This window comes from Lytechinus variegatus, chromosome 5 (genome assembly GCF_018143015.1).
Source record: "Lytechinus variegatus isolate NC3 chromosome 5, Lvar_3.0, whole genome shotgun sequence".
Lineage (NCBI taxonomy): Eukaryota > Metazoa > Echinodermata > Echinoidea > Temnopleuroida > Toxopneustidae > Lytechinus > Lytechinus variegatus.
The window spans coordinates 14,354,524-14,381,660 of NC_054744.1; the positions used below are offsets into that span (position 1 = coordinate 14,354,524).

A 27,137-nucleotide genomic window follows, 5' to 3' on the forward strand; every position below is an offset into this window, starting at 1 on the left:
TTTCTTCAGGAGATTTTGACTGACGGGATGATCGATTACTGTAAGTTCACATCAGAAATACATCCAAAGACAATTGTATCTTGCATCTTAAAACTCGAAGAGCATACACTGCGATTATGGTCTTTGAACAACCCTTTAGAACTTTGCCACAGAAGATAAAAGACTAAGCTTCACGGTTTCACTGGTGATCCTTAAACAGTCAAGAGGCCAGTCAATGATGTTCTTGATGTTGAACTTAATGGATCCCATGGAGACATTTTTTAAAAAAACAGATATTGCTCTCAGTAAAGCCGTCAGACAATCCAGACGTATCTCTCCACAAACTAGCACAAATGGTCCGATAGAAGGGAGACAACTCTACTGAGGCTAGCTGCAGATTTCTGATGAAAGCATGTACAGTCTTGGGCACTTCCTACAGCCCTGATACAAACCAACAGCCATTTGCCAAGGTAGTTTGATGATTCGATAACCATTCTTAGGGAAATAGGTCGGTGAAACCTTGGTAGATGCCTACATACGCTTATCACGGAAGGCTGATGACAGAATGTCCGGTCTGAGGAAATGCCTTGATGCAATCCCATGGCAAACTCTGAAGAGAAGAATAACCACTTAGAATTGATGAGAGAGCATATGGTTGAGAGGGTCATTCAATTGGAGAACGAAGGATAAAACATGGACGGCTACTTCCGCCTTCCAAGACCCTTCTTCTTTTTCCGCTTGAAAAAACAACAGCACCTGGATAAGACAGATAATAGAAAAGTAAGAACATACCTTCATATGATACTGGTATACATCTTTAATACTACATTGATGTTCTAATTAGTATTCAATTATAATGAGAGAGATGTATATTCACTGATGTCTGTACATTGATACAGAATGACTAGCTCTTTGATACTTTCACAAACCGGTACAGGGCTTACAGGTGTCTAGATAACAAAGGTTTCATGTCTGATGTCAAATATAAACTTCTTGACTGCTCATTACTTGAAAAATTCAGATTCACTCTATAGAGAATATTTTCCCCATTTTTTTTTTTACTTCACAAATTTCAACATGAAATGAGCCTAAATAAAATCTTATCATAAAATCTTATAACGGTTTTCATTTATAACAATTTGGAGGCAAATCCTCATTCCCCAACGTCGTCTCTTTATAAAAGTTACCCTTTTCTCTGGAGTGTGCTGAGCACTTTTCTCTTTTTCCTCTGGGCAAATCCATCAAATATTCAAAATAATTTGAGAGCATTCCAAATTTTTGTAAGTACATAGAAAACTGAAATAATTTCAGGAAGGTCCAAGCTAAAGAAGGGTTGGACGTACATATTTTACGGAATTGCCTTCTTCAAAACACAAACACCGAGTGCAACATATGCAAGTACTCACTTTGTGTCTTCTACAACTTCCACTTCCCCTGTAGGTGTGGTGATAGGTGCCTGTGAGCCTTTGTTGAAATCGTCTGGCGCTACCTCACCGTTGGTTGAACTGATGACTTGGATTGACCCTGGTTGGTTACCTACCCCTGGGGCTTCTAACCTACCCTGCTGTGGTACATCCCACCTTTGGTTTGTTGTTGTCTGAAGTGGAAACAACAATAAAATGTATGAAACCATAAAAACCCAGAATATACTATGGCAAAGCTTAATCAGTGGAAATGTTTAAACATCTGTTGGATAAATTTTGGTGGGGGAAAGATTCAATACCTCCATTTCTCAACGCATGTAAAGTCTCATAAGTTTAAACTGTCTAGATAATCGTCAGTTACCAGAAGTAAAGTTCAGAAAACCTACAGGAGAAGTCCTTCATATCCGTACCTGATGTGATGTGATGAAAGACAAAAAGCAACGAATCATATTCAAGCACAGGGAATTTTTAAACTTTCCAAACACTTCAACTGCAGAGAGCATTTAATGATACAGAACTTGGTCATCACGTTGGTTGAAAAGGGGCAACTAAGTTTAATCACTATCCACGAACATGGTGTTACAATGTACTTTTTATCATACGCTGAATATTGCCATCTTTCTTACGACAGTTTATTGAAGATTATGATCAAAATGACTTCAAGGGCAATGGCCTGAATGAAAGTATACAAATAATGACTACTCATGAGGATGACCGTGTGATTATTTTCCCCGAGGTGATTTCATACCATGCTAAAAGGCACAGAAGGAGTGATAATTTCCACCGTCATCCGAACACAGCATTCCATTTGTTTTATATACCTCATTGTTAATCGCATAACTTTAGACCCAACAACTGTTACTGGTATAAATTTGTGGCAAACTAGTGTCATTCTAATGTTAATTGATTTGCTAAATCACCATGTAATTTAAACAAGCTGCACTGCTGCTGGTCAATGTACTAGTACAGACATGGGCAGTGCGCTGGTGGCTGCATACGTGACCGAGAACAATAGATTGGATTCTTATAAAATTTACTCCTGACCAATCACATGGCGCTATTAAGTTCGCTTATAACAGTAGTTTGTAACCTGCCATTGATAAGGTTTCTGAAAAAGGGTGCCAATCTTACCCTTTGATGATCATCTTTACGGCCATCTTTGGCTTGTGTGGCTTGACCGCCATCATTCGATGAGCTAGGTACATGTGATATCTATTGAAGAAAAAGAAACAAACAACACAATGAATAAAATGTGACATCCGAAGATATGAACATTTAAGTACAGTCTTAGCCTCAGCAAACACTGTGAGGCAAATTCAAAAAGTATGTACATCCAACCCCCTTATATGCCTGACCTTCCTAAAATGATTTGTTTGTTGTCTGGGGTCAGACATCCAAAAGGTTTACTATCTTAGGGAATTGCCCTAAGGTGATCACAATACTCATGTGGCATTGCAAGGAATTACTTTTATCTAAAACTCGAGAATAGGTCAAAAACTCAAGTAGAAGTCCTTTGACTGAACAAAAACTTGTAGTTGATTTACATTCGATTGCAACTCACCATCACACTTTAAAAGGCCTTACACAAGATTTGCAATATAACACAAAACTTTTTATTTGCAATACCATGTTCTTAGCTTTACACCAGTTCTTTCTTCATTTCACCAGTGTTCGAACAATTAGAACAGTTAATGAAATGACTAATCACTTAAATGGAGAATACTACTTCACGAATAAAGAATATTACTCAATCAGTTTAAGCAGGGGGAGATATTTTCATGCTCAGAATTTATTCATCAAACTGTCTTTCAGCTGGTGAACTTACCGTTTCTTTGCCCGTCCAATCAAACTCGTGTTGATTCGTATAGCCCTTCTTCTCATAGAGATCCATAAACAGCTTTCTTAAGTAGTTGTAGTCAGGTGTCTCAAAGAAATCTAGTCTTCTAACATACCTTAGATATGTTGCCATCTCCTCTGCACAAAAAAAAGAGGTAAGAATTACATTGTAGTAATATGGTGAAGTAACAAAGAAAATAAATCCTGTATGTTAAACAGCTGATAGATAATATATGTGATCAATGTCGTAGTCCTATAGAGTAAAAGTTGTGTTTCAATACCTGATGATTTCAAATATTTCATGCATTGATATATTTATTTTATCAAGTATTTGAATATATATATATATATATATACATATATGAAATGCGAAACAAATGATATTCACGAGTAATGAATGCCTCTTTCCTATGACATCATTTTCATCACCTTGTTATTCAATTAAATTCAATTTATTATTTTCATTTTCAACAGAAGAACAAAGTAATGTGATCAAAATAGTTACAATGAACTTACAATGAATACAGATAAAATAAAATAAATTCAGGCATATACAGTATATGATATTTATCTATAAGAAGAAGTTAAAGTTATGTGAAGATTCATACTGTTATATAGACAAATGCATCAGTGCATTATAAACAATCATAAAAATAAACGATTATTTGATAGCTCCCATACTGCAAAATTAATTACAAGCCTGCCAATCAGGTAAATGACACTGGAAACAATGCCATAATGGTTACCATGACAACAGCCTCATTGACACAAGCTATAATACCTTGCCAATTAATTAGATGAGGAAAGAACCATAATTCATTGTAACTGATGGAAGGAAATAAGGTCAAACACACAGGATCATGGTGACTGACAAACTCCATATACTTCATATTCCAACAACAAAATTAATGCATAGGGCAAAGAGCGCTAAATTAAAAAAAAAATGTCTCTACATTGATTTAAAAACAGTTTCCAATCCTTGCGCTTTATACCTAGCATTGCAAGCAAACTTAAATTTATGAAAATATCCAAGGACTTTAATATTCAGGAGTTATCAAATATGTGTAATCATTCAACAATTTAAAGTAAGATTTCTTTTCAACTATTATGTAATCAATTATTTGCTTAAAAAATAATATATGTTCCATCTTTGATATTAGCATTCAGGATCACAGGAAATTTGATGTTGAAAAATTATAACAGAAACAATTTTATGTAAATTTGTGTCCCCCAACTTAATATGTCCCATCAACTTCAAAATTTTATTTTAGTGAATCCAATAATGAAAATTCATTTTTTCCCAGAAATTATAGCTAAAATGATGAGATTTGTTTTATGTTATATTTTGTAATTTGCCCCCCCCCCACAGGTTAGACTAATCCAATTAATTGACAAGAGATTTTTCTCCTTGGCTGACAATGATATAGAACATTACCTGGGTAGTTTTCACATAGAACTTCAATAGGCGTGGCCCGTTTTGTGTCTCCAATCTTCTGATATCTTTCCTTTAGCGTATCCGCCTGGAGTGAAAAAAAAAGTTACACAATCTTGATGAAAAAAAAAAACCAACCAAACAAACAAGGGTGTGGTACATCATTACTGAGCTTGGAAAATTTATATAATAAATATTCAAGGATTCAGTGAATCTGTGATATAATTAGCCATCTCACTCATGATCTAGATATGATAGCATGTCAGAGGCAGGCTGCACTAGACAGGAAAAGATCTTGCAAAAGAAAATATATCCACTATTATGATAAATTTGGGATACCAGACCTTCACATTTATAATTTCGTGGAGCTCAATAAATCGCCCTCCTTATTTTTTTGAGGAGCTCGAATGTAATTCAATACATATGTTGTAGATTTTTCTTAAAATTGTAAATGCAAAAGCTGTGTAGCTATTATTTCATCTGTGGTGAAACTAGGATATTATCATTATTTTGATTTAGTTGGTTGGTTGGTGGTGAAAACTATCAGGAAAATGAAGAATATTCATCTCTTCCTTGACTGATTGATGATGTTACAATCGATAAATATTGTAGTCTCACATGTAGACTTTCATTAACTGAAAACGATCGTTGATTGTTTTGATCGTTTTACACTTGGTCAACACCATGAAAATCTACATATGGGACTACAATATTTACCGAGTTTTACATCATAAATCAGAGTCAGAAAAGGGGTGAATAATTTTCATCTTTTCGGTAGTTTCCAACTTAATAAAATAATTGCAAGGAATTATGGAAAATATATGTCTATTTCATGAATATAAAGATGTAGAATGTGAAATTTCAGTAACTTTTGATGAAGGATTTTTCTTTTTTAAGGAGTGTGATATTTTGTTCCTTTTTTTTCAGGAGTGTGGTAGGAGTGCTGGCGCGATCACGATCCAAAAAAATGAAGGTCTGAGGTACCCCAGTTTTTGCACCCAGAATGCTCAAAAGACCCCCGGAAAAAACAAAACAGAGCCTCCAAAATTATCCATTTACTGCAATGTTAGAGATTATCGAACGTTGGAGATTTAGGCAGTAGGTTGTGAAAATCCCCATTCAGTGAAATATTAAAGCCTATCCAATGTTACAGAGTTAGACAGTAGGTTGTGCATATCTCCATTCAGTGCAATATTAAAGGTTATCCAATGTTGCAGATTCAGGCAGTATGTTGCTAAAAGGAGACCCTGAAAATAACAAAAATAATTTGGGCCTGATGCAAAGTGTCAAAGGGAACCTTGCAGGACATGTTTTGGTACGATTATTTATTGTTTCCTTTTTTTGCATATATTAATGATAAAAGACCTGGAAATCCTACCAGGTACCCATTCACCTCACCTGGGTTGAGTGTAGCACGATTTGGATAAATTTCTTGCTGAAGGAAAGCAAGCCATCCTGCTTGAGGATTAGCCAAATAAAAAAGGAATATAATTTCTCAAAATTTCACAATGAAATTTAAATATGAATTGATCTGAATAAAGAGCCTGTATCTTCTGCATGTACTTGATAAAACTGTGTCTTATCAACATTATTTGCTTTATCATTCAACAGTCAATATGAAATTTGATGCCTATGGTTTTGACCAATCACAGACCTAGAATCTTGAAATGTAGTGAATAATGCAACACTATTGCCTATCCAAATTTACAATCAAGACGGTATTGAACATCAAGGAAATCCTTACCTTTAATCCCTGCCATGGTAAGCTACCTCGTAGAAAATACATGAACATGTGACCTAAGGCTTCTAAGTCGTCTCGCCGACTTTGTTCTGAAAGAAGAGAATTATATTATAAAAAAATATGATACAAATCAAGCTAACATCCAACATCACTACTGTATGACACGTACCTAATCTATGAAACACAGATGGAAAATTAATCAACTCTTTAACTTGTGAATGATAATCTTTGTTTATCTTGTTTGTTTTTCTTCTTCCTTGAATTCTCTTTCCTACAGTTTGTGCACCAATGTAAATAGAGTGTGACCCTGCATTTCCTTTATCCCTATTCAAGATATAAATTCTACCACTCTCCATCCAAATGAAAATGGGTTGTGGTAGAATAAAAATTCTAACAGAACTACATGTAGATTAATATTATTATAATGACTATCATTACCATGACAATCCTAATAATCAACATCATGATTATCACTTAAATCATTATCTTTACCACCACTACCATCACTATCATCATCATCATCCATCATCATCAACAACACCACTACCACGACCATCACTATCATCATCACCACCCTTTCCATCACCATTAACTATCATCATCTCCACCACCACCACTCACATCACACCACACCACCATTAAAACCACCACCTTCACCTTCACCACCTTCACCAACACCGCCACCACCACCACCACCACCACCACCATCACCACCACCACCACCACCACTACCACCAGCATCACTGACCACTCACAAACTTTCACCACAACCACCACCATCACCATGACCGCAACCACCACTACCACCAGCATCACTGACCACTCACACACCTTCACCTTCACCACCACCACCACCACCACCACCACCACCACCATCACCACCATAACCGCATCCTCCACCTTAATATTGCTATCACTCACCTTTCCCTAAATGTGTGTTGATACTCATGTACCTCGCCGTGCCCGTTAAACTCTTGTGTTCTCTGTAAGGTATATGTTTGTTGGTCTCGGGGTCTATATACTCTTTGGCCAACCCAAAATCGATGATGTGGATGGTATTCTGTGTCTTACTCGAACTCCTGCCGATCAGGAAGTTTTCTGGTTTCACATCACGATAGATGAGGTGCTTACTATGTACATATTCTATTCTGTGTAACTGTGATGAAAAAAAAATAGGTAAGAATTAAAGAGAGAAGTTTTTCAATTGAGCACTATTTTTTTACAATTACATCTTATTCCAAACCCATGAAACAGAAAAATGAAGTATCAGCAAATCATACTCCCAAGTTGTAATAAAAAAAAATTGTTATTGATTTCCCATCAAACCGGGAAATGAAAATCAGTAAATGAAACCAATAAGTAATATCAATTTTCTTTCATTATCCTCAATTATATGACAATGAGATATGAATTTGCATGACAGAAGTGAATGTAGGACACTTCATCAGTTAGTTACAATATATGAAACTATAACAATAAAAGCTTGTAATCGTATGACATTTGAGTGATTTGGCTGACTATTGAAACCTTTAAGCCCTCATTATACATGTATATCATCTCAAACTAATTTTTATCCTTTAATGGCAATGGGATAAATGTAAAATATTGTCCAACTCATGATAGGATGTGCATTATCTATTTTATTTATACAAGGATTGAAACAGAAACCAAATTTATGCTAAAAATGTAAAATCGTCTGTAATGCATTTTACCAAGTCAGAAAAAAGAATAGTTTGAGAAAGAATTGTATGTTATTCCTGGTTCGAATAGACCCTTGAGCTTGGAGCCAAAAGCTTCATTTGAACATAGTAAACACTACAAAAAATATTTTCATTAACATCATAAAGACTGATTGTCAATATAAGCTGATGACTCTGACTTACTGACTATATTTATACTTGAAATGATCTGTTGAACTGTGCACCTAGGATGCATTCATAATGGTACAGTATATTAGCAGGATTGTAACTAATATTTTGGTGCTATTTCAAGATTTTTCTAATATTACCAGCATGGGTAGTGATCTTGGTGGGGGACCCTTATGACTTTCAATTTTATTCAGATAGCCTATGAGAGAGCGTCATCTCTGCCTCACTAGAGGGTTAAAAAAACCCTCACAGAATTGCTGATCTTTTCAGCTGTCATCATTTTACAAACCTAAGTACATATGCCTATATATTTTTATATCACTGACATGCTTACTGCCTAGAAAATCTGGGGCCCGTTTCATAAAGAGTTATAACTGTTGTAACTAGGACATTATGGCAAATACCATGGTAACAGGACTAAAAGAGCCAATCAAAATCAAGGTTAACATGGTACATGTAGTTGCTATGTTGGCAACTTTTAGTTACAATAGTTTTAACTTCATATGAAATGTCCCTGTTGAACAATGAATTGAGAGTAAGACATAAAAAAAAGATTTTTCTAATATTACCAGCATGGGTAGTGATCTTGGCGGGGACCCTTATGACTTTCAATTTTATTCAGATAGCCTATGAGAGAGCGTCATCTCTGCCTCACTAGAGGGTTAAAAAAACCCTCACAGAATTGCTGATCTTTTCAGCTGTCATCATTTTACAAACCTAAGTACATATGCCTATATATTTTTATATCACTGACATGCTTACTGCCTAGAAAATCTGGGGCCCGTTTCATAAAGAGTTATAACTGTTGTAACTAGGACATTATGGCAAATACCATGGTAACAGGACTAAAAGAGCCAATCAAAATCATGGTTAACATGGTACATGTAGTTGCTATGTTGGCAAAGTTACAATAGTTTTAACTCTTTATGAAATGTCCCCGTGGCACAATGAATTGAGAGTAAGACATAAAAAAGAGGGAAACTCCCTTGTGAAAGTGGCTTGTTGCCTCTATATAGCGATATGAACTTACCAATTGTATAGACAAGAGTAGGACTGTTTTTAGAGAGAACTGCCTGTTACATAGATCAAAGAGGTCTTCAAGGCTTGGACCTAGGAGCTCCATCACCATGGCATTGTATTTACCGCATGGACCAAAGTAATGCACTTGAGGGATACCCTCTGCAGAAAATAGAGAAAATGTAACAAAAATATGATTAGATTTAATTCAATATATTCATATATATAGTTGTCTACTTTCATCCCAAACAAATATCAGGATGCAGACAATGAAAAATAAAAAGGATAGGGCAAGATAAAATCATGAACTTGTAAATTGTAATTGAATCATTTGAACCTTCATACATGTAGGTACACAAAGTAATATTCTTCTCACTGCTTTCAAATAATTTCAAATAATATACAACTTTTTAATTCTAAGATACAGCAAAGAAAGAGAGAGCGACACACACACATTTAAAATGTTTTCAATTAAAGTATCATAAGGAATAAAGTACATATTTTGCCATAAAAAATAAAATGTAAAATGAAAACAGTCCATCCTTTCTGGATAAACATATTGAACACAACCATGTCTTAATATATATTCAAAATAATATTATAATATAAATCTATTTTTTTAAACATGTTGGTGGTACTAAGCCTCTGTGGACAATAAAGTGAGAGTAAGAGATAAATAGAAGGGGAAACTCCCCTTGTTGAAGTGACTTGTTCCCTCTCGATAGCATACAGTTGTCTATTTGTGTCTGTATATCGCTTACAGGCACACAGCCTTTCAACTTCGCTGAATATCATTTACATTAGACCTAAATTACACACAAGCACTGGGTAGTTCGACATGCACCCAGTGTACATTTAGCTTGTACTATTCCAATAGAGACGGGGTGACCATATAGGCCTACAGTAGGAATCTACAATGTATATGTATGGGGGTGACTTTATACCGTTAATATAAAGTGCTTTCCGGGTAACGATGCACTTATTGCAAGTGAATTTGTATGCATGAAGTGTATCTGCATGATCTCTTTCACAGAAAATATATTTAAAGTGGACACAAGAGTAGTGCCTTCAAAGGGCAAACTTGGAAATAGTCAATCTAAATACTCCCTAAAATGTGTATACTATATATAGGATACTTGGCCATTATAGTACAACCAATGTTTTCAGAATTATGAAATATCCTTATTTGATCAAGATAACTATATAAATAGAATTATGATTTGTCCATAAATGATTAATTGAATGTCCAAAGTATGACTGATTCTACAGGAACTATCAAGGTACAACATATTAGTCCTCAGTACACGCACCTGTCTATCGAGGTTTTCATTATAATTTTGCAAACCACTAAATACATGTAGTTTATTCCTTAAAGGTAAGATCAGTGATTGTGCAACTTGAGAGAATGATAAAGCAAAAAAATGGTTAGAAAGAGATAGAGAAAGCAAGAGAGAGCATGTGAATGAAAGAAAGAGAGATTGAGAGGGAAAGAGGATTATTAATATCATATAAATGAAACATTTGGACATGAAAGTAAGCCTCCATTATCAGATTACGTTTTATCTCCATTTGCGCTTGAATAGCTTTCACTCTGTGTTCAGCGAATGATGGGGGCATTAATACCAAACTGAAGTGGAATTATTGGTGTTGCCATGGAAACAGAGAATATCAAATGTGCAATATAGATAGTTGAAAAAAAATACAACGCAATAATTGCATTAAACTTGTAAAAAAACAACTACACTTGTACATTACACAGAAGTAACCTAAAAATGAATAACGTAATGTGGTGTCATGCAAATGAATGCACTGTACACTTACATTTTATCAAATTGTTTCTTAAAGCCTTTTGCCTCTAAAATGCTGTAGGCTAAGAAAATTATTAATAATTTTTTAATAGAGTCACATTCATGGAGATTACAAACAATGGGCTTCCAGTATAAACGATTTATTTTTATGAGTATAACTGATTAAACAAAGATTAGTGCATAAATAAAGAATACTGCCCAATCTAGAGAATGCCTTTTGCTTTCTGAATCTGAGGTAGAGGATGATTATCGTCATATAAAAAGATCATGAAGATAGCTAGTAGCAACAAAAAATGGGCATATTGGAGTGACTCATTCGATAAACTTGAATCGTCATGTATGCACTCAGAGTACATTGCACATGAAATGATGGGTTGTGAATGCTTTGGGTACACATAGAATATCACTCATGATACAGCCAACGTGCCTTAAAAAATATGTCCTTTTGTGAAACAAAAATGTTTTAAACGGAAGTATCTTTACTTTAATAGACAATACATTACAAATACATTCAAAACATTAATTAGCAATGATAGGCTCTCATCAATTTTGTTCATAATTTCTTTTTTCTTGCAGCAAAGAATGTTTATCATTTCTTTCCAAATTTATGAAGTTCATAATGAACAACAGTATAGATCAAACATTTGAGTTTATGAAGAGGGGGGGGGGGGGGGGGCCTCATTCCCAGGCACTTACATGTATTACCATCAAACCACATTATACTGTATTTGACAAGCATACTAGTCTTCGACCAGGGTATTTCATGTGATAATGACATTGACTCATCCACAATGATCGTCTCTCATTGAAACTATAAAAGACATGGTCAAACATTCATGACTCAACACATTTGAGTATCAGTAGGCGGTTTCAAACCGCCTCGATCACAAGAATCCCCGTTAAATTACGAGAACTTTTTAAGGCTGAAAAATACCCGTTAATTATTCCTGCATTCACACCGCCCCGAAACACATCCTTCGGGATAAGTTCCCGAAGTTACGAGCATGCGCAGTGTGGTCTGATAAGCAGGCAAGGCGGGAGATTCAAAATCTCTAGCCCAGCAGCCACCCACGCCGCCGCGCCCAACGACACGCTGGGATAAAAGTTCCCGTAATTTGCTTTCACATCGCCAAAATACCTGCGACCTTGGAAAAATCCCCACGAAAGTTCTCGTAATTTCGCCAAGTACCTACTATTTAGCGGGTATTTTCTTTCGGGGAGATTACGCGTAGTTTGCTTTCACATTACCAAAATACCAGGTATTTTCTGATCGGGAAATTTACCCCGATCAGAGAATACCTGGAACTGGCGAACTTCGAGGCGGTCTGAAATCACCTATTGGGAGGTCTCTGTAACTACTCAAGAACCACACACGGAGAAAATCACGCAATTTGGAGTGTTTCTATAAAAAGAATGCACAGTCATGTTGTCAACTGACTGTTGTTATAATGGCATCATGCATACAAGTACCCCAAGGTTTCATATCAAGAACGTTTAGGCCGACCTTAATACATGATGAAGTAAGACCAAGGAGATAAGACAAGCTCATCACTTGCCTGTAACAGTTAGGCAAGATCAGGGCCGGCCTTAAAAGGTTAGGCTGGCCAAGGACTGGCTGTAACTCTTAATAGGCCAGTTCAGGACCAGCCAAGAATATTTAGACCAGTTCAGGGCCGCCATATTGGTAGGGCAAGCTCAGGCTTTGATAGCCAGCAAGCTCAGGGCCAGCCAATAATAGGAAGGCCAGCTAAGGGCTGGCCATAATAATAAGGCCGGCCTTCAATTTTTATTTGAAAGCAATTACAGAGGTTAGCTTTAATATTTAGGTCATCCAACAAAAAAAATGGGCAACAGGGAATTTCAGGGTGTATTAAATGTTAATATGAAAAGATACAAGTCAGGAGGGCATTTAGAATAGCGTACTTCAACCTTTAATCATGTACATGGTGTTACTGCTTGCATTTATTTATAATTTTGTGCTGTTCATAAAGGGGGAAGAGGCTGTGGTTTCTATGACAACTACATGGCAGTGGGTGTAAAGTGAAGAAATTGCTTCTGGTATGCTTAGGCTGGTCGAAATCTTGACTTGATATGAAAATGGTAATAGAATTCATAATGGAATAACTTGAAATGGTAGATAATTCGTGACTTCAATTTCATCGGCCCTGCAATACGGTATCTGTTTAATGAGTGTAAAAATCACAGCAGTTCACGCTGTACTACCTCCATGCCACTCAATTGGCAAAATCCAGAGCTGCCAACCTAAAAAGGAACATTTTAGTATTTTTGAAGCTGAAAATCAGTGTTTCAGTGAGGAAATCAGTATTTCAACAAAAAAATACCATAGGACCTCACATACAACTGAAACTTTAGAAATCAGTATTTTACTATCAGTATTCTTCTCACTTTTTAGTACTAAATACTGAAAATCAGTACTACTTGGCAGCTCTGAAAATCTCTCTGAGAAAAATAACAAGAAATATAATGCAGAGGGATTTACTGGTAATGAAAATTATATAAAACAAAAAGATCTATAACACAAAATTGAGGCTATTAAAGCTAAATTCATTATTATTTTGCAAGGATGTGCTACTCAATGCTATAAATATGAATTTATAGCTTGGAACATTAGCATACATTTTTTTTATCATGTTACAACAGCTGCGGCATGTATATTTCAAAAGCACTCCTGGTGAATGTAATCTTTCTTCACATACTAATTATCTTGTTATCTGATATAAAGTATTGTATAACCAGACAGTATACATTGTTCTCAACTGTTCTACAACAATGTATGCTTGTACAATGACATGTTCAGTATGTGTTTCATAATAGACTGCTTACTGACCTTCTGTATTGTTATTAATGATTGCCTATTACCCCTTTCATAAACCTATCCTCCAATTAGCCGCCTAAGAGTAATGCGGATAATTCAATAAAAATTGTGTTCACAGACTCCGAAAATAAGCCGCATTATTTTTACGAGCACCCTTCCTGAAAAAGGCGGATAACTGTCATGACAACTGGACACGCCCACTCTGATGAAGTTGTGTTGGAAAAGGGTGACCTTGTGACCGCACCATGGCAATTATCCGCATTATTTGGAAATGCGTTCATAAACTCAAAATCTTGTCCCGATGCTGCTATTATGCGGATAATAGCAGCATCAAAATAATGCGGATAACTCTGGTCCTCCTCCAATTTTAAGAACAAATTATGCTGCTATTAGCCGCATAATTGGGTTTATGAAAGGGGTATAAGTTGCTACATGTTTATTTACACCTTAAAGTCAAATTTTGCCTATGAAAAGATTTGACTTTCATCAGACTCATTTGTACATGTCGCCTGAACGGTCTGTGTCGTCATGAATACCACACCGTATGATTTGCTTGTAGACAGCATGTTACACTGTATGTGAGAGCAATATGCCACTGACAATGATCATAGACTGAAAACATGAGCATGACTCAGCCTGAAATCATACATGTACACCTGTATGTACATGTACCTGTAAACATGGTGGTGTCAGACTGCCTCAAAGTTCATTAGTTCCAAATATTTTCTGATCGGGAAGTTTACCCAATCAGCAGCCGTGGATGGCTGCTGAGCTAGTGATTTTGAATCTTGCGCCTTGCCTGCTTATCAGACCATACTGCGCATGCTCGTAACTTCATGCACTTACCCCGAAGGGTATGTTTTGGGGCGGTGTGAATGCAGGAAAAATTAATGGGTATTTTTTAGCCTAAAAAAAGTTCTCGTAATTGAGGCAGTTTGAAACCACCTTGTATGTATGCATGTCTCGTCTCCCATCCAAGTACAAAATAACATACATGTCATACACACTGTAGTATATAGTTACCTCAGCAACATTATGCAATTTATACCACACCAAATATTTATATAATATTGACTGGCCTTGAGGGGAACATCAAATATATTGCCAGCAAATGAATCATATTGGCCCGAGTCTTTAGACGAGGGCAATATGGGTCATTTAAGGGCAATATATTTGATGTTCCCCGAAAGAGCCAGTCAATATTTTTATTATCATCCAAATCAGATATCTAGAGCAAAAATCATGATAATGGGGATATTTCTTTTAGAAATAGAGTTCTATTGTGTCATGTTAATATCGGTCTAGGCTCTGCACTTAACCATTATGACGTACTTGCAAGCGCTCGGATTCAGCGTTGTCTTTATTATGACGTATATAGTTGGTGGGCGGATCCTTATGAAGCGCATCTCTTTATACGCATCCACAAATTCCCGGATGTGAGACCAGGGAAAATACAAAGGTATATTTTGCTTCGTCTCTGCATGCAAAGTAAATACGCGCACTGAGACCGAGGAAAATACAAACAATATACCTACCCTTCCCGATATTCAGAAAAAGTAGGGCAATACGGTTTTGTAAATGACCAGCTCAGATGTCTGATACGGGTGATAATATATCATATATGTAGGTTTGCAAAAGAAAAAAAAGAAAATAAGGAGACCAAGAGGAGCATAGGGTAAGTTTAAACCTTCCATATATAAAAGTCTAAAGTTATATATGTACAGCCTGTACGCAAAATTCTTTTTGCTTTTTACAAATATTTCTTGAATAATATTTTGTCTCTCATTTGGACCATGGACCTACTGGCTACCACTTGTTTGAACAAAATGTAAGGGTCTACATGTAAATCTGAACACACATGCCACTCACATAAAGGTGTGCAGTACAGTATATATATCATATTGGCCTAATAAATACAGCCAAGGAATTGATCAACTGTACTTTGAACAATGGTAGCAGTTGTAGCACATAAATACTCCATCTATTCTTGTGTTACCATGGGGCCACAATGCACACCATCAAGCTTACCAATCAATAATTCATACCCCTATGCAATCTAGTCAGTGCCATTTGGCAAATTGACCGTCCCTATAAAAGAACATCTCTGAATAATAGTGTGTTTAATAGCACATTGATCAGTGTTGGCATCTTTCGCCAGCATTCAAAATATCAAGAATGATTAGTAATCACTTTCAAAACAAAATGCCTTTTTAATTCTCAGGGGCAACTGTCATTACTCCTTAAAAGAAAAAGTCCACCCCAACACAAAGTTGATTTGAATAAAAAGAGAAAAATCCAACAAGCATAAAGCTGAAAATGTCATCAAAATAAAAAAGTTAGGACATTTTAAAGTTTCACTAGGCGGTGCTGCACCATCCCGAGTTTGCTCAATCTCGAGATTTTAGCCCGATCAGCCCTCTTCGCGATTAATCTCGAAATTCAAGAAATCATGTCTCCACCATCGCAAGAGCGATTCTTGCTCGAGCGAGGCAAAAAGCCCGATATTCCGAGCATGCGCACTTTCGATCTTGGAGTTTCAACGGCCCGCGCTTTTGAATAACTTTCCGCGATATGCAATCTAGTACATGTACTCTTTTCACTAGCACTTTCGCCGAATTCGACCGTTGTTATGCAACAATCCTCTCAGCTCAGCCGTGCTATAATTATAAGCGAGTGAAGTATTCTTCGTTTAATATGATGGCGGAGGAGGCAACGACAGAGGGGGAGAGACAGAGAGAGGAGGAAAGAAATGCTATTTGCTCACATTTTGCGAAGGAATAGACGACACTGCTGTCAGTATTGTTATTGACTATGACCATCGTCGATAATGAGCGCCTCCCCCATCGGTCTGGTCTCTCCCAAAATCCATTCACTGGGGGGCTGGACACCATCGTTGCTGATTGGGGAATTGATGAACGCTATTCGCGATTAAGTTGACTTTCGCATGCGTTCGGTACAATCGCGATGTGTTTATGTTTTGACCAAGGCGGAAATGGAACGCGAATTGCATTATGGACTGAAGGTCAAGAATAAATTAACCCGAGTCCAAACCCGAGTGCGTCTGCACCTACAAATTAGCGCGATAATTCGTAAATAGCGCGGTATTTTGCAAATAAACCCGAGTTGACTTGGGTTTGCAATCTCGAGATTAATCCTACGAACTAGCGCGATAATTGCATCTGCATTACAAACAATCTTGAGATTTTTCAGATCGGGATAATTTGCCGGATCAGAAATAGCGCGCTAATTTGAAAACTCGGGATGGTGCAGACGGCCCTACTTAAATTTCACAAAACTTTTATGCACATCCTGGTCGGTATACAAATAAGGAGACTGATGAGGTCAACCACTCACTATTTCTTTTGTATTTTATCAAATGAAATATGAAAATTATCTCCTCAAGTGAAACAACAACTGGGTATTGATTCCTCCCTGAACATGTGGTATTAGCACTGGTATGTGGTATAGTAAAGTTGGTCCTTATTGTCAAACCTGTAAAACACGAAATATCGTATAATTCGAACAACAAAAAACAAAAGAAAGAGCAAATGAGGGACATCATCGTCTGTCTCAAATCCATGTCACTGAGTTGTGCATATCAATATTTTGTGAAAAATAAGCAAAAATTTGAAATGTCATAACTTTCTTATTTTACATCCAATTTTGATGAAATTTTCAGCATTATGCTAGTATTATTTTTCTCTTTTTATTCAAATCAACAATTTTCTGGGGTGGACCTTTAATACAGGATGGACCCTATCCATGTTTACAAAACAGGGTTACAGTGAAGTGAGTAACAAAATTGCCAAAATCAGAGGAAAAGAGTGAACTTATCAACAGCTTTGTGCGTGAAATATCTATCATAAAAATACATGTATGATACTTGAGACTTATTTCAGATATAGAAAATATGATGAAATACCTGTTTAGGGTATTCTGAGGTCGAAACAAGATAACTTTGTTTGGAGTATGTTTTAATTTTTTTCTTGTACAAGAATAGTGTCCACCTGGTAATGACATTGCCCCCCTGGATATTATTGCATTTTATAAACATTATGAGCTGTCAGGGTTGAAAAACATTTAGATCTTGTATGAAACAAGACTCCCCCCCAAAAAAAAATGAAATAATTTTTTTTTTAAATACGGTAATAATAATGTAGGGAAGTTGTAAAACAAGAAAACTTGTTTCAAATCAGACATTTAATAGCAACCTTCAAGATTTGATATTCACTTATAAACCACAAGCCATTTCTCAATAAATCTTGTATGTCACTTTAAGTTGTCAAAATCATGAATGTTTCTCCCCCTCTTTCCCCAAAGCTCCCTCCCTCTTCCCAGATGATTCTCTATGAGGTTGGGGCCCATTTGTTTTTCACTACAACATCCAATCCCATTTGATGTTCATTACAAGGGTTATGCATATATCTGATCCATTCCAGAGCGATTTGAATGCAGATTGGTGATTAGTGGAATGCAAAGGCCCCTGTTGTTTCAGATGAGCCATGGGCAATGAGGAGGGGACGTCGGCAAAATAGACAATCACGATGACGGGGAATTACACACAGTACTTGCATATCGACACGTGCACAATGAGGAAAATAATTGAAGGGGAAATATTGGAGAGCTGAGACTACATGTAGTTTATTATTTCAATTTGCAATATTAAAGATCATTTTCAGATAATAAAGATTATTGAAATTTATTTTTAAGGAAGCAATATTTCCAAAGAATATTTGCTTTACAGCATACATGTACTATTGTAATGATCAACATTTTCAATAAAAATAATTAAATATTTTTAATAAATATATCATGAATTTCAATTGTACAATGGACAGAATTTCCTTATATTGAGATGGGAAAAATCAATATTACCATGGGGAAAGAAAAACACAATATACATGTACAGTACATGTAATTCTGATCCCTATCACCAACACTGTATGAAACTTTTTTTCTGTAATATCCAATCAAATACAAGTACATGTAAAAGCTTGATCATATCATTTCTCTCATCTTCATGTTGAATACTTTAATGACATGGAATCATGTCGAAATGAAAGACACGGGACAATGCATACCGTCAAGGGCGTGGTAGTCATAGCAAACACATCTTACAGAAAATACACATCTTGTGTAAACAGTTATTAATTTGTGCCACTTATCATTGCATTTACACTACTAGTATAGATTTTAACAGATAAAGGTCAATGATTAACTTTGTAAAAAAAAAAGCTGCATAACCCACCCTGCTATAAAAGCATAAAGCCCTGAAAAATATGAAACATGTGCTTCAACCAATAAAAACACTGTATGTGCATATGATGAAAATTGCCAAATAGTTTTCCCTTTATATTACACTGCAGTATTTATAAGGATGCCACAGAATGTATATTGTGAATGGCAGTCTTTGGTAATCACTCTTTGGTAGTAACATAAATGAAAAAAATTCATATTCCTAGACTGGTTGGAATACATTCATCTAGTCAATCTTCCACAAAGACACCCCAACACATTTTAAAAGGTAAGATATACAATTGAATTATCTAGGTATTTTAACTTTAATACAGTATTCCAGGCTGCCATGTGCAGGTGGGTCTCTAAAGAAATGAAGGTACAATTCACTCTCTGCAGAATAAAAACTATTAAGTAATAAAATTTGCCATTGCCTGACATTACTTTCTACTTCGTAAAAATAATGTAGTGTATTAATTTGAGTGACGGTAAATGAATGAATCACATTCTATTGTCTTAAGCATCATAGTTTGGCATGTTGTGATGACAACCATGTCAAGGAGTTGATCATACCTGCCATGATAGGCTATAAATAACAACCGACAATCTCTTATTCCAGTCTTGACAACGGCATGCATCCACATATATTCAAAGTCCATGTGTACTTGGGGGTGTTAGAACCCAGTCAATATCTGTTGCTAAGGAGATGTTCATGATGAGCGATGGAAGAAGCCAAGCTGCTTTGGGGTGAGGATGCATAATGTTGAATTGAGATGGATAAAGGTGACCCCGATAGAGAGGAGAGGATAAGCCGGTGGTAGGGAGGGCATCATCCTTCTTTCTCTTGAGTGATGGAGTGGATATCCTCTGCCGGCTTCTACCGTCTATCTCCATCATATATTTACCATTCGTTTTCCACCCAGCAAAGTCCACATGTACAGCAGACCCTAAACAATTTTTGTTGCCTGCTTCTAAACAGCAGATTACATGTATACTAGATTACTAGATTTTGGTGAGATATGCGATTAATATGGGGCAGTAAAGGATACGCTTAAAGATAAAATGGGGGTGTAAAGGATACGCTTCATATTTATGATCATATCTTTTTCCACATGATTTACCACAGACATATGATTGTGTTTCATTGAGCAATTTATTGTGTTTTATATACCGCACAAAAAGGCCCTTGTAAGTACATGTACATGTAGATTTATATTTTTCTCTATTTTTTTTTAATTTAAAGAAAAAATGAATGCTATGACATATACAGACAAGATAAAACTTGATACTGTAAGAATATTGTAGTGAGAAGAGGAATACACAAGGATAGTGGGCTGCAAAATCCCAAATTTTTTTACAATTTTTTTTGTTAAATCATTCGTTGAATTTATTTTAATATTTGGCAGATCTGACTTTTCATATGCCAAATTTATTTGGGAGCTTGCTTGGTGCACTTGGTTGCATTTTTTCACACCAGAAAATTATTCAATACTTGGCTCTGACAACTATGACCAGACTATGGTATTGGCCAGAGTCTAGGAGGAGAGGACAGGGAAAGAGAAATGGATAAAGGAAATAGTGTGAGAAAAATCAATCACCATCGACCATGAAGTTTATTAACCCTACATTGTAATTGGGTACCAGGAAAATTGCAAGAAACAACATAATACAGTGGATATGACATCATAAGCAGTACCTCAAATAAAAAATTTCATGCAGAGAAAAGGAACAATATTTACCCAAGTAATGTGATTCTGTATCACTGCACAAAAGCTTTTATCAATTTTGTGATCATCTAGGTCTGAGTCAAGATGTTTAAATGCAATTCAAACAACCTTTGAAAGCATTAACAATAATGTGAATTTGATGGATGTAAAGGCGTGAAATATTGAATTTCGGAAACTTCTGGGGTAAGGTTTAATTTTTTATAACCCCCCGGTAAACTGTAACCGACTATTTATTAGTAGCATTTAAATTTTGTTTTCAAAATAAACTTTGCTTTTCACACTGCAGTCGACTTTTGCACGCTCGTGCTATAGTCGACTACAGCACGCTGAAGTAAATGAGCCAGCACTGCAAGGTCCCTGGGCACACTGAACCCATAGACATGCCCCGTACACGTTAAGTGAATTAGCGGTATACGCGCGTAATCATGTTTTCGTATCTCTGACCGATGTACGTAAAAGCTAAACACAATGCGCGTATGTACGTTGCTAAGCTAATTATTCTCAGGGTACGGCTGCGGATTTCCTTCTGGATTTTATGGAATTCGCTCACAAATTGGAATTTATGGATCTATGACTTTTTAATATGGATCTATGTTGAAAGTACTTGACTCTCCTGGGATTACTGGAGTAAATCTACTCGACGCTCAAAAGACAACATTGTAAGCAAAATAAGACATAACGCGCGTTAGTCATAGACTACACCTATAGATCTAGTCTAAACTGTAAGCTATCGGTGTTGTATAAAGCAAATATTCAATGTTGTATTCGTGCGAAGTTCAGAATATTACATTCGTTGCAAGTTGAAACAGTCTATTCAACTCCGCTTCACGTCGTTGAATACATGTAGACTGTTTTAACTTGCATACTCATGTAATATTCGGAACGATCGCACTCATCAACATTGAATATTTGTATACTATTAACTGTGCTAGCCCACTTTGCTAAAAGCTAGTGTGGAACCGAAGTGGGCTAAGCTTAACCCTGGGAAATATGTGCAAAGTGGGAAGCATAATAATGACTCAGTCAGACCTACATGTATTAATGTCAGTCATTTGTAGGTTGGAGGCTCTTTCGAGTAGAGCCTATGAGGAGAAAGAATCATGTTCAAAGAGATTAAATAATTCAGGAAGCAATTACATTTTATTCAAAATGCCCCAAAACCCACCTGATTCTTTTCTAGTCCACCTTTAAGTTAACCAAAATCAGAACCCAGTCCCCCCTAAGAGACATCCCAGTAATGGGATAAGTGAGAATGCACTTGGTATCTCTTCTGAATTCACTAAATCTCTTTGACCTTTCTGCTCTGGGCCTCTAAAACACATTTTATATTGAACTTTCCGTCATGAATACCCTGATACATGTCAATGTCCTATTCAGTTGTTTCCTAATAATAGACTACCTGTCATCCCCCCTTTCCATGTCTTATTCATTATGCACCATCTCCAGGAGTAGAATCTCAATTTGAATTTCATAATCTCACAGTGTATATCGATCTTCGTGACCTGGCCATGTACCGTACAAGGAATCGCGTAGCATTGTGTTCACCACTGAGGATTTACAATGTACATTCCTTTTCATAGAAGAGAAAGTCACCTAGTCAAACTGAAAAAAACAAGTTCTTTTGGGGTTTCGATTTTGCAGTATGGAAAATTGCCAAAAGCGGTTAAAATCAATTGACACTGGATTAGTATTGAAATATGTCGAAAAGAAAGCAGCTGATATTGAAATATCAAATTATATACATCTGAAAACTGTACGTACAAGGAAATGTAAATAATTGACATTAAAATCAATCTCTTTCAAATTCGAATACATTTTTCCCTAAAAATTCATCACCAGAATTATTTTTCACTGGAATCATCATTCAAATTACAATTTTGGCACTGTGTGAAAGGGCGGTTAGCTCCCACAGAGCCTGATAAATTCCATGATGTGCAATTTTAAAACGCTAATATTATTTCAGCAATGTCAAGCACTGCGTGGAATGTATGCTGGGGAGCAGAAGACAGATAAAAAGAAAGAAAATCATTTCATGATTTAGATTGAGGCTAGAAAACATCCGGAAGACATTGACGATGCTGGGGCTCCCGAGAGGGAATATGTTATTCTCTTCATTAGCATCTTCATGGTATCCCTAACAAAAAACTTCTATATACATCGGAGAAGAAAGTGATGACAATTATGGTCAATGTCGGAAATACTGTTGGATGGCAACCACCTCAGATCAATTACTTTTAATGATATCATTATCCTCGATTATGTGGAAATTGAATGGAAATGCATTGATTTCTTTAGTTTCCTTTTGTTTGAATAAAATAAAAATTCATCATAATTGAGATCTGGGCGTTTGTATACGTACATCAGGGGTGTTGCCACAGGAGGGTGGGGGCAATTGGCCCAAATGATCTTTTTAAAAGTGAAAAAAAAAGAAAAAGGGAGAAAAAAAGGCAGTCATAAAATCAAATTTAACAATAATATTCCATGCACTCAATTGATCAATAATCAATGTGCAAATAGAAAACAAGATATATAGATGAAAAACAAACAGAAAATTCCGGGAGGGAATGAGAAATCGCTCAACTCTTGTTTACTGCCCTAAAAATGGATAGCTGGATACATATATCACCACTGACGTAATGATACTTGACTGGATTAAGTACCAAACTGTCTCGAGATATTAAGAGCACAGAAGACGTCATAAGAAGTGATCAAAATGATGGATCGAGGTGATTAAATTGTTCTACGCAATCATGCCGACAATGGACCAAGACAGACCAAGATCAATGTTGTAAACTGCAATTAAAAGATGTTCTCTCGGTGACCTTCAACATGTACTTCAGCACTAATGGCATACTTAGAAACATAAAACTGTGCTTGGGCATAACTGTATTGTTCTTCATTTCTCTTAAGTTTTCATGAATCTCATTTCTACAAATGCTATTATATCAAGTGCATGGATGGATTCATACTGGATGATTTGATAGTTTATGCAAAACAAATGACAGAAATGTCTATGGGGAGAACAATATAATGAAACATCAGATGGAGAGAGATCACACATACGTTGCAATGTTTATACACATTCCTTTTAATGGTCTAATATTGATATAATATCAGACAGTCAAATGTTGTCAAGTTGATTAGGGAAAAGTTTACATGATCACAAGAAATAGATTATTCATTTTTTTTTTTTTTTTTTTTTTACTGATCGAATGATTTATCAATTATTAAATAAGTATTATTATCTTTTTGTTGGTGGTGTTCTTGTCCAGGATTTTCAGTGAGTGATTAAGAAGAATTCAGTTACCTTTTTTTTCATTTACTTCATACATGTACATCATATCTCATCCTCAAAGAGTTTAATTTCCCTTTTCTGCCCAACACATTCACGGCATTACATGTCTACTTTAACAACACGTCAAACTACTCCATATTATCAATACCCTTCCGTCGAATTTACATCCCTTTCAAACCACAGAAACCGTCAAGAACAACTCGGCAATTCTCTCTGTTTTTAAATATTTCAACACATACAAAATCAATTACATAATTGCATTGAAATATCCTGTTCATGCAACACTTATTACATGCCATTCATACAACAATTATTTCTATAATAAATCAAAATTCATTTATTTTGATTGCCAAGCATTTGCATGAATGAATCAAGGGCTGAATTAATCAAGACTAATGAAGTTGTAATAACAAGTTCTTGGCCCTTTAATAACCACTAATAATAACTAATAATACACTGCATCATACTGGAAAAAATCTGACACCCGATACCTTGAAATATTGCAAGACACACTTCATATTCAACAAAACCACACCTCACCTGATGGTTCTTTTTTATTTCTCAAAATCCAATTTTTGAAAATATCTTGCATTTTTTCACAAAAGGTGGAAATATTAGAATTTATTAGAATTTCTGGCTAAACATAAATGCAATAAATGTTTGATAACATTCAAAATGAAATACATAATTAAGCAGTTTTCTGCATATGGCTATGAAAACTTTCATATAAAGATATGACTGCATTATACATGTAAATATTTTTTCATAAATACAGATATCAAATATCATCTCACTCAAAAAGGAGTTATTTTGACTGCGACTTTGCAATGTGTAACTTATCCATTTCATATCTCATATTCTCCTTCATCTAACAGCACTGCCATAGCAACATACGTTTGCATCTCAGCTACATGCTGCATCACTGTACCTATACAAAAAAGTACATAATCAGTTTCGAGCAACTACCAAATGTATGCATTCAGATTTTAAGTTTGGATGTGGAGAAAAAAATTGTGAAGTGAATTTTGTGCTTACCTGATTGGCCCAACATTTTGTAAAATCTGTATTCCAAGTGAAGCTGTGGTGCTCTGGATCTCATCGGTTCCTAGAACAAGACAAAAATGAAATGAGAGAAAAATAGGAAGGGGATGAAAGAATAGGAATGAGATAAAAGGGAGACAGAGAGAGAAAAAAAAGTTACATAACTCATACAATTGTGAATGATAATATGCAAGCATACATGCTGGCAAAGTTTTCTGTATTTGACTTCAAATATTTCAATTATGGATGCTTTCTTTAGTTGATGCAAAATAAATATACATGTATTTTCTCAGGAATACACTCCATTATCAGCTTTTGAAAGTTTTCAACTTGCACACTTCACAGAATGACTGAATGAGGAAATTGAATTTTAGATTTTGCAGAATAATTTTTTTTTCAATAACAACGACAACAAAATAAATACAATGATGGAGCACCAGTGCGCATTAAAGACATTCTGGTTTCTATGCATCATACTTCGACCAAATGAACAGATCCAAGAAATTATTTGCATCCAACAATGATGACAAAGTTTTCAAAGAACTGCACTTTGTGTTACCCCTTTTAAACATACAACAAATATTATTTTGATAATATGAACTATATGTTCTGTCACCTTATTATAACAAAATAATATTTGGTATTCCACTATTTTCATAAATATCATGTTTCTGAATAATATTACATACGCGTAATGGACGTAGATCTTTATCTTTGTTATGAAATGGAAATGTGTACTTTACTCTTTCGAATAGTTGGCAAAACATCAAGCAAAATGCAATATTTTTGTTATCCATTTCCTCAAACATTTCTTATTCCTACATATCACACACACATTGATGTACTGCATACAGCTGTATTAAATTTAGTTCCATTTCAACTCTGATTTGGATGGCTAGTTTGCTCATACATCCATAACCCAACAATACACTACAGATGTAGAAAAAATAAATTTGTTCATTTTAGAAGTATAACATGTAGATGATCATTTCGACAAGGGTTACCTTTCAAAGGGCAATGATTGCTACCTACTTTTATTATGAGCATTGCATTCATATTTTCATATTATGATAATAATACATGTAAACCTGAAGTACATTAGTACGTACATGTACTATCAATGAAAGGTCTTTTAAAAGTAAATTGAGGTTTGTGTCCATTCAGCGCAAAATGAACTCAATAAATGATCACCACTGTATATGACTTAAAATGCAAATACAGCAGAAAGAGAAAATTGAATGAAATTTATTTGGTTGGCTTTGTGACCCGGGGGGCCACTTCCATTCACAAGTGGATACCATGCGCGACCATGGGGTCTCGAAAAGCACCCTAAACACGTAATTTCCATATTCTGAAAATGCACCCCTTAACAAGTATTGGCGTGTGAAACCCTACCCTTAACAAGTAATGGAAACAAAACGATATACTCTTGGCAAATATTCCCTGAAATGAACCCCTAAACAAGTACAGGAATGTTTTATTGTTACGGGTCCTTCGGTCGTCGGCTTTACCTTATTTGGTTTAGTACGACCCCATCTTCTACACCTCGCGCAAATCGGACTCTAAACACGAAGTGTTGGGGCAAAAAGGACATCCTTTATAAAACATTTGAATTTTGTTTTATCATCCCCGCAAATTCGACCCTAAACACGTAATTTTCCTAGCGAAATAGATACCCTTTTTTCATTATTTTTGTGTTTTTGACACCCTTATCACGTTACGTACGTAACGTGCCCTATCGTGAAAAAGACATCCTTTTTACGTGTTTTTTTGGTCGCGCATGGTATCCACTCGTCAATGTAAGTGGCCCCTCCGGGCTTTGTGAGTGCCATACAAGATGATTACTGAACCAAAATATACTCCACGTGTACACCACTGTAAAGAATCAACTGATTGTA

The 27,137-nt window shown here is 35.7% G+C and overlaps 1 protein-coding gene across 3 annotated transcripts in view; it reads right to left on the bottom strand.

Annotated features, from left to right (window-relative positions):
* Positions 1 to 265: 265 nt before the first annotated feature.
* LOC121415518 (casein kinase I-like) overlaps positions 266 to 27,137 on the bottom strand; it is a 67,216-nt gene continuing 40,344 nt past the window's right edge. For all 3 annotated transcript variants that reach the window (XM_041608744.1, XM_041608745.1, XM_041608746.1), the window contains 9 exons: positions 25,234 to 25,303; positions 9,311 to 9,459; positions 7,334 to 7,568; positions 6,416 to 6,501; positions 4,675 to 4,759; positions 3,229 to 3,377; positions 2,535 to 2,615; positions 1,386 to 1,576; positions 266 to 735 (listed from right to left, as the gene is read on the bottom strand). In XM_041608744.1, the coding sequence (XP_041464678.1) occupies positions 681 to 735; positions 1,386 to 1,576; positions 2,535 to 2,615; positions 3,229 to 3,377; positions 4,675 to 4,759; positions 6,416 to 6,501; positions 7,334 to 7,568; positions 9,311 to 9,459; positions 25,234 to 25,303 (1,101 nt within the window). In that variant the 3' untranslated portion in view covers positions 266 to 680. The remainder of the gene's footprint in view (positions 736 to 1,385; positions 1,577 to 2,534; positions 2,616 to 3,228; positions 3,378 to 4,674; positions 4,760 to 6,415; positions 6,502 to 7,333; positions 7,569 to 9,310; positions 9,460 to 25,233; positions 25,304 to 27,137) is intronic.